The sequence below is a fragment of the Neoarius graeffei genome, chromosome 15 (assembly GCF_027579695.1).
Source record: "Neoarius graeffei isolate fNeoGra1 chromosome 15, fNeoGra1.pri, whole genome shotgun sequence".
NCBI classification, from domain to species: Eukaryota; Metazoa; Chordata; class Actinopteri; order Siluriformes; family Ariidae; genus Neoarius; species Neoarius graeffei.
In genome coordinates this window covers 4,442,690-4,452,041 of record NC_083583.1, presented here as the reverse complement: position 1 = coordinate 4,452,041, position 9,352 = coordinate 4,442,690, and the positions used below count along the sequence as shown (strand labels likewise).

At 44.6% G+C, this 9,352-nt stretch overlaps 1 protein-coding gene across 9 annotated transcripts in view; it reads left to right on the top strand.

Moving 5' to 3' along the window:
* The window catches only part of plekha7b (pleckstrin homology domain containing, family A member 7b), a 248,422-nt gene extending 240,108 nt beyond the window's left edge, over positions 1-8,314 (top strand). For 8 of the 9 annotated variants that reach the window (XM_060940787.1, XM_060940779.1, XM_060940780.1 and 5 more), the window contains 3 exons: positions 3,176-3,333; positions 6,742-6,788; positions 7,553-8,314. In XM_060940787.1, the coding sequence (XP_060796770.1) occupies positions 3,176-3,318 (143 nt within the window). In that variant the 3' untranslated portion in view covers positions 3,319-3,333; positions 6,742-6,788; positions 7,553-8,314. The remainder of the gene's footprint in view (positions 1-3,175; positions 3,334-6,741; positions 6,789-7,552) is intronic. The other variant, XM_060940782.1, reaches the window with a different exon arrangement.
* The last annotated feature ends 1,038 nt before the right edge of the window (positions 8,315-9,352 follow it).

Below are 9,352 nucleotides of genomic sequence, written 5' to 3'. Positions count from 1 at the left end.
CCAGGACAGACAGCAGTCTTGAGTGGGCTGGGCAGGAGCAGAGAGGAGGAGGGGCCAGGCGACCAGTATTAGCGGAGCGTAGGGATCTGGCTGGCATGTGGATCAGACTCTGGAAGTATGCCCCTTGAGAGCCCGGTAAGCTAGCACCAATGTCTTAAATTTGATGCGAGCTGCAATTGGTAACCAGTGCAGGTCAGCAAGCAGAGGGGTGACATGGGAAGAATGAGGGAGGTTATAGACCAGGTGAACTGCAGGGGTCTGATGGAAGAAGCTGGAAGGCTATCAAGGAGAGAGTTACAGTAGTCCAAGCAGGAGTGGATTGGTGCTTGGGCCAGGAGCCAAGTAGAGTAGGTGGTGAGAAAAGGGCGGATCCTTTGGATGTTGTAGAGGAGGAATCTACACGTCCAGGTCACTGCAGTGATTTTCGCAGAGGAGGAGAGTTTGTCATCGAACATGATCCCTAGGTTCTTTGCACTGGGTGATGGAGACCTAGAGATGCCCCCCAGGGAGATGACAATGTCTGAGGATGGAGCAGGAATGTAGATCACCTCCGTCTTGCCTGGGTTGAGCTTCAGCTGATGGTCGTCCATCCAGGTCTGGATGTCACGCAGGCAAGCAGAGGTGCGAGTGGAGAGCTGGGTGTCAGAAATAAAGAAGGAGAAGAAGAGGGATGGAAAAACAGTCAAAGGGGTGAACGAAAGAAAGAAAGAACCACTCATGAAAAGACAAGTTGGATATACAATGGATTTAAAAAGTTTACACACCCCTGTTAAAAATCACAAGATAAATCATATCAGATCTTTTTCCACCTTTTAATGTGAAACAGCAACCAACCATTTCACCATTCAAGTGGAAAAAAATGAATTGGGGGAAAAAGAAAACTTTTAATAACCTGTTTGTATAAGTATACACACCTCTTAACACTTTTGGTCTTCATTTGCTCAGTTCGACTCTTCTTCCTTGAAAAATGCTCAGATTTAGATCTGGGCTCTGACTGGGCCGCTCCAAACGCTGACCACCTTCTCCTGAAGCTGTTCCTTTGTTGACTTGGATTAGTGTTTTGGATCATTTTTGTGCTGCAAGGTGAAATTTTTCTTCTTCAGCTGTCTAAGGCCCAATCCCAATTCTAATTTCTACCCCTACCCCTCCGCCTTCCCCTCCGCCTTCCCCTTGGCCCTTCCCCTTGAAACTGAGCTACAAGGGATAGGGCTTGAAATTCAACCCTTACGTATTGGGATAGCCCTTCAACGATCGCATACGTCATCGCGTACCTCCGTCAGCGTTTACGTTAGCAAAACGCGACGCGTCATTGGCTGCGACCAGCCGCTACAGTCAGAGCCAGAGGCAGAAATCTCTGCTGGCAGGGTGTGATTTGTTAACTAACACCACTGAATGGGATATCTTTGGCGCTTCGTGCACCACATCCGACAGAATGAGGTGTCAGAACACTCATGTAAACAATAAAAGCGAGAATAACAGAACAAAACGTACGCAGTAAAGCAACCGAAAACAATACTCACTCCCAAAGCTTTTTAGCAGCAGCTTGGATTTCAGAAATCGCTGCTCATTCTCAGCTCGAAAGCGAATCAAGCGGCGTGTTTCCTCTGGATAACAACTTAAAACACGTAAATAATGGAGAAAATACATTTATGACAATCTTTCGCCGCGGGAACCGCCATCTTTCTGAAATCCGCATGAAATCTCGCTGAAATCCGCATGGCATTGTGGGAAATCACTCAAACCCCTTCGTTCGGAGTCTGCTCCAGGAAAATCTCCGTTTGGAGGGGTACAGAAGCCCTACCCCTTCCCCTCCCCCTCCGCGTTAACTGGGATTGGGATACCCCTACCCCTTCACGTGAACGCGCAAAATGGAGGGGAAGGGCCAAGGGGTTGGTCCAAGGGGTGAAATGGGATTCGGCCTAACAGAGGATTGGGATTTGGAGGTGTCCATGACTCCATGGAGATATCTCCTCTATCTTGACTAGAGCTCCAGTCCCAGCTGAAGAGAAGCAGAACCATAGCGTGATGCTCCCACCACCATGCTTCACTGTGCCTGTGGTGTTCTTTGGGTGATTTTTGTGCCAAAACATATTGTTTACGTCCAACCCCAAAAGTTCTACCTTCATCTCATGACAACACACGTCACCAGATGGTTTGAGGTGATTTAGATGTAGGTGTTTTTTTTTTTTTTTTTTAATTTTGTGAGAAACGGCTTCCGTCTCGACTCTGTAGCCCAAACGTGAAGAAGACGAGAGATGTTGTATCACATGCAGGGAGTGATGAGCGATCAGGTCTTTACCAGATGTTCCTGCAGCTCCTTTAATGTTGCTGTTGGTCCTTCAGCAGCCTCACTGATGAGTTTTCTTCTCGTCCTTTCGTCAGTTTTGGAGGGACGTCCTATTCTTGGGAACGTCACCGTGGCGCTCCATTTTCAGTGTTCCATGGTAGATCTTTTGGAAATCCCTCTCTCCTGTAGCCTCAGTACCTTTCCACAGTGAGACCCAGGACATGCTTTGGAATCTCTCAGGGTTCAGCAGTCGGATGAAACCAAGCAGGTGTGAAGGAAATCAGCTGATCATTGATGACGGGCGTACGCAGGAGTTTGAATGTGATTTGGTTAGTCCTGAGCAGTCACATGACCCCATAACCAACCAGGTTATTGTAAGCCCCCCTGCCCCTCCCCTCCCAAATGTGAATGATGTCTCATCTTATCTCATTATCTGTAGCCGCTTTATCCTGTTCTACAGGGTCGCAGGCGAGCTGGAGCCTATCCCAGCTGACTACGGGCGAGAGGCGGGGTTCACCCTGGACAAGTCGCCAGGTCATCACAGGGCTGTGAATGATGTATGATATTAAATGTTATTTTAACTGGGGTGTGTAAACTTTTATATCCAGTGTATGTACTGTATGTGTGTTCCTGTTAAATAAGACAATTATTTATAGAATAAAATGTTATTGTTCTTTCGTTCTCTCTCTGTCTTCCTTCCTCTCATCCTTTTCTTTTTTTTGTTTGAAAACTTTTCCCTTTAGTTCTGTATGTATTTTCTTTTTTATTTTTATTTTTTCTTTTTTCTTTCTATAGACATAAAACATAAATGGACTTGTTTTGGTGTGTGTGTGTGTGTGTGTGTGTGTGTATTAACCCTTGTCTGTCCTGCTCTCTGCTCCTGTGTAGTTTCTCCACAGGTTAACAGTCCCACCATGCTTCCTCCTCCTCCTCCTCCTCCTCTTCCTCCTTCTGCTGTCGCTCCTGTCGTCTCCTCCCCTCCTCCTCCCCCTCCTCCTCTGAGCAATGGATTTCACTACACCTTTGTCTAATCAGAGCAAACAAAAGTAAGAGACTAACCTGCTAAATACTTTAACACACTTCTACACTTCTGTTAATTGTTTCCCGTGTGTGTGTTTCGTCACTTTGTTGGCTGTATGATTGTGCATGACTCTATGAGAAGATGGAGACACCCCCCCGCCCCCAGCAGCCTGCTGCCTCCACATCTGGAGCAGCAGTAGTGTGTGAATTGTCTGTAAATGGCCTTTTGTGAAGCACCAACAAACGCCGTCTTTTGTCGATTGTGTGTCATTAACAAAGAGCTGCAGGTTCCTTCGGGTTCCTCACCTCCTTCTCGCTGTTCTTGCTGCCAAACACCAGGCGCTTCACCATCTGTAGAGCTCCAAGAGCGATTAGAGCGAGGAACACGGGAATGTATGCAGTGTTACTACAGACGCTGCTGTTAGAAACACACCACTTCCTGTTTCTGTGTGTGTGTGTGTGTGAGCGAGAGAGAGGAGTTAATCAGAGCATCTGCAGATTTATAAATCTGTTAAAAGCTCTTCTGACTGAAAGGGATTTTTTTCCATTTTTAATTATTTTCATTTTCATTTTTTTTCCTTCTTGGGTTTCCTCTTTGTTCATTTCTTTATCTTTCCCTTCTTTGTCTTAATTCCTTTTTGAAATTCTCCACCATTTTTTCCTGCTTCACCATGACCCAATTCAAAATACTACGTCATGCATCACGTGGTGGGCTTTCGCCGTTCACGCAAGGCATTGTGGGATATAAATTTGAAACAGGAGAGAAAAATGGAGGACGTGAGTGTGCGAATGAGACGTGAAAGAGCGACTACAGTAACGGAAAGAAAGCGAGAAGAAAAGACGTTATGTTCTATACGAAGGAAAGGAAACGCAGGACCAAACTAATAAATATGGGCGCTCAGCGAGCACCTCGGTGTGATCAGCTGTTCGTTTAGCGACAGAATGATGGAACTGTCAGTGCACGCTCAAAGGTAAACCTGTAGATGGCAGTGATGCAACACTGTGGATGCCAGCTGCCGTAAAACCCAAAAGAAGAAGAAGGTAAACCTGCGCATGCGCACACGGACTTCCTCTGTCTGCTTGACTGCACCAAGCGAGCGATTTCATGCACATTATTTGCTTTAATCCGCTCAAATTAAATAACTTCCCAGCCACAGAATGGCCTGATATTTTGTGAGATATTACAGAAATAAACAGATATCACAATCACCACATTTCAGACGGAACTAAATTTCACCGATTTTGTGAAATTGAAAGGCTGTCTAGCTTGCAATGTTTCTTTGTTTCCCTTCTCTGCCAGCTTGTTGTTGTTGTTCTTCTCTTTTCTTGTTAGGGCCCGAGCCCTATGGGCGAAGGCCCTATTGTTCTTGTAAGAGTTCACTATTCTTCTTCTTCTTCTTCTTCCGTCTTCTTCTTCTTCTTTATTTTTCTCCGCTGTTGGGCCATTTTCGGGGCGCTTGCCATGGGCGAAAACGCACGAAATTTGGCGCCAGTTCCGAGAATTGCCACCGCTACTCAGAACCAGAAGCCCAAACTTGGCCGGGGCTCAGGGCCTCTATAGCGCCCCCTAAGTCGTTGTGATTTTGGCCTCCCGCATTAAGGTGCCTGGGTGCCATGTAGTTTGTAGTAGTGGCATGCCATTTGGTACGCATATGTATCTCACTAAGCCGGACAAAAATGTAATGCCAATGCATTAGCCACGCCCAACAGGAAGTGAGGTAATTTCACTTTTGTGCGAAATGCATGGCCACGAAGACGGCGCAACTCCTCCTAGACCGTTCATAGGAATGTCTCCAAAATTGATGCACATCATCTACAGACATGGCTGACAAAAGTTACTAAATACGTTTCACGTAGGATTAACCGTTCAGAAGTTATACGTCAATCAATTTTCGATGCAAAATTTTACATGCTTAAAAATTCATAACAAATCTTCTGATTGCTCAAAACTGCTCATACTTCACACGCAAATCACTCATTGGGCTTCTGACATGTTACCCAATTTCTGTGATATTTCGCCACTGGGGGCGCTATTTTTGGGCAAAAATTCCAATCTTTCCTCAAATTTGGTCAAACTTCACGGCCACCCTCTTACTACCTCCCATGTCATGTATACCACATTTTGGAAATTTTCGTCCATGGGGGGTGCTGTTTTTGGCCGACGCAATTGCTCCAAAACGGGTTTTTGGTAAATTATTCCATAATGCTTTTCCTTCACACCACTACCTTGTGATAGTACGTTGCTGTTGTAGACACTTATTTTTCCAACTCATAATCGCTCATGTACAGCATAGCGCCACCTACTGACATGGGAAAAACCAAAAAATTTATTCTTCAAAAATCTATATCTCATCTTCTATTTACTCAATTGTCATCAAACTTCATACGCAAACTCTTCATAGCTCACCTGACATCTACACCAAATTTTGTGCACTTTCGCCCCTGGGGGTGCTGGTTATGGCAAAAATGATATTGCAGCTTCTGATCTGTCAAACTTGCCAAGCAAACTCTTTACAAGACCCTTATTGGGGCGCTTGCCATGGTCGACAACGCACGAAATTTGGCTCCTTTTTCTTAGACTGCCACCGCTACTGAGAACCAGAAGCCCAGATCCAGGCGGGCCTCAGGGCCTCTATAGCGCCCCCTAACGTGTTGTGATTTTTGCCTCTCGCATTAAGGTGTCTGCTTGGCGTATAGTTTCTAGTTATTATTATTATTATTAGGGCCCGAGCACCGTACAGTGCGAGACCCTATTGTTTTTGAAGGTTTATTATTATTATTATTATTATTATTATTAGGGCCCGAGCACCGTACAGTGCGAGACCCTATTGTTGCCATGTGTCCAATTCTGTGCTTTGTCGCCATTGTGGGAGTAATGTCTCTTGCCGAAGAAGCTGTGGAAGGTCTTTCGCGGGGACGCATGCCCCCGCCCCCCTTGGCCGTTGGCGCGAGGGCCCGTCAAGGCCGCTTGCGGCTTTAATTTGTATTCTTGTTCGTCTTTTTTTTTCTCTGTTGTATTTTTTCTGAATTGTGTTGTTGCTGCTGTTCAATTAGACATGTAGAGTAACGAGTTTCCTCATAGTGTTCATTAGTTTAAGGAGTTTTTTTTTTTAATTAAACCTTCGTTGCATCCAGGCTGCTGATTGGCTCTTTAAATTCCAGCTGAAGTGAAATGTAATGTGAGGAACCTGCAGGCGCCCTGATTAACGCCAGTGCTGATGACGTTCAGCCTGCTGTCGCTCCTCTAGACACACACAGTCTCTCACTCGCACACGCGCGCACACACTGCACGCTGCATGTCTGTGTGGAATAAATGGAGAGAAATCTGATCACTGTGTGCGTTAATGATTTAATGATCATAAATGATTGTGTATGTGGAGTGTGTATGTGTGTGGTGTTTAACTGGAGCTCTTTTTCACTGTACCACGCTGCAGACAGAGCGAGGGAGGAGAACTTTTATCTCCCTCTACACTACAGTAAGGTAGCCTGCTTTTCTTTCTTTCTTTCTTTCTTTCTTTCTTTCTTTCTTTCTTTCTTTCTTTCTTTCTTTCTTTCTTTCTTTCTTTCTTTCTTTCTTTCACATATTTTTCAGATAGACGTGTATCCGTTCTCACTTTACTCTCTTCACATTTTCATGCTTTCCGTCCGACACATCATTTGAAACTTGATGTCAAAAACATAAACCATTCACAAGCGGTACATATAGTCAAGTCTAAAATTATTGGCACCCTTAAGCAGAGGGAATTTCAGCTCGAGCTGATCCGAGTCTCTGAGAATGTCGGATATCTCCATGTGGAAAATCAGGCAGCGCTGTGTGAAATTTTGCAAAGCTTTTCATGTGGGGTACAAATGTAGAAAAGATCTGAACTAGAAAATTTTCCCAAATCTCCTGCTGGTTGAATGTGGAATAACATGCGTATTGTTAACATTTCACTCTGTCATGAAGAGTCAGGAGGGGAAAAAAATCCTCTGCCTCTTGTGGTGGAATTTGGTATAACAGTTTCATTCGGAGAAGTTTCTGCAATGTTTCATCACTCTTTTTTTGTTTTGTTTTCTATTTCTTTCATCATTCCTTCCTTTTCTTTCTCTCGCTTCTCTTCTACCTTCTTTTCTCTTTTGATTAAATCCAGTTTTCTGTGAATGTTAAAAAAACAAAAACAAAAAAATCCCACTGCATCCGCATGGTTGTTTTGTTCCTGACTCTTTATTGTGTGTGTTTGTGTTCTGTGTTTTTTTTCCTTCCAGCCAAAGCCGTGTCCGGTCATTGAGGTGCTATCACACGACCCTGACTCGCTCTCCCTTCGTTCTTTTAACAGTTGACGAACTGAAAAGCTCGGAGCGTCCATTTTTTTTCTATCCATCCTCTGATTCATAGACGAGACAGACATCCACGTGCTTTTGGACTGGTGCTCCAGAATATCAGTGAGGTGGGGGGGAGACTTGCCTGTGAAGAGTGTTTTGCTGTGGAAGCTGCTGTGATAGCAAAAGCTGAACATGTCTAACAGAGATAATAGTGTGATAGAAAAGAAAAATCATTTGCACTTTTGTACTCATGCACTGTATCATAGAGCAAAATAGAGAAAACATTTTTTAGTCTTCATCAAGGCTCTCAAGGATGAAGATGATGAGAATCTGTTGAAGGTTTAGAAAGCAGGAAGTGTTACACTTTAGCAGGACAGATGTTGGTACAGATGTTACGATGATGATGATGATGATTGTATTTTTGTTGACTGAGATGCTATTCTTACACCAAAATCACAAAATATTATTTTTTTTGTAATCTAGTGTATCTAGCACTGCCAGGTTCCACATAGCTTGCTAAATAAGCTTTATTTTTGCGGACACATGTTTGTTGGTTTATTTGTCGGATTAACAATATTTTTCTTGTCAGAAATCTCACAAGAGGAGAGGGAGGAAGGAAGGGAGGGAGGGTAAACAGCATCCTTGTTTTTTTTTTGTTTTTTTTTAAGAAAATGATGTAAATATTAAAAAAAAATTAACAAATCAGCATGTGTGTACTTGTTTTCTGTCTGGACAAGCAGTAAAAAAAAGTATATCCATCCATCCATTATTTGTAGCCGCTTATCCTGTCCTACAGAGTCGCAGGCAAGCTGGAGCCTATCCCAGCTGACTACGGGTGAAAGGCGGGGTACACCCTGGACAAGTCGCCAGGTCATCACAGGGCTGACACATAGACACAGACAACCATTCACACTCACATTCACACCTACGCTCAATTTAGAGTCACCAGTTAACCTAACCTGCATGTCTTTGGACTGTGGGGGAAACCGGAGCACCCGGAGGAAACCCATGCGGACACGGGGAGAACATGCAAACTCCGCACAGAAAGTCGAGTTTATTTGTATAGCGCTTTTAACAATAAACATTGTTGCAAAGCAGCTTTACAGAATTTGAACGACTTAAAATATGAGCTAATTTTGTCCCTAATCTATCCCCAATGAGCAAGACGGTGGCGACAGTGGCAAGGAAAAACTCCCTCAGATGACATGAGGAAGAAACCTCGAGAGAAACCAGACTCAAAAGGGAACCCATCCTCATTTGGGCAACAACAGACAACATGACTATAGCATTAACAGTCCTAACATAAAGTCAGCTTCGTTGATGCTATAAACCCCCCACTGATGGAAACCCGAGTGCAAAACCGTTCACGACAACCGCAGTCCCAAAGTCAGCAAGTCATCTGCAGTTCCCAGCCACAAAAGCACCACTGCAAGAGTCCAGAGCGTCCTCCAGGCGTGACCCCCAACTGTCCACATGGGGCCGCCCTCCACAGGAGCAATGCGATGAGACTCCAACCAGACACAGGGCACCAGGATGGATCAGGCAGGTCTGAGGAGCAGAAGAGGTCAGCATCTCGATCCCAGGACCCACATGTAACTCAGAGGGACAGATTTGGGGTGGGGGGGGGTAAGAGAGAGAAAACACAGGTTGTTAGGTATGCCCAATGTCACCTGAATAAGTAGGAACAGTATACATATTGCACTGAGTACAAGCAGGGACTCCGGCAACTAGCTATGACAGCAT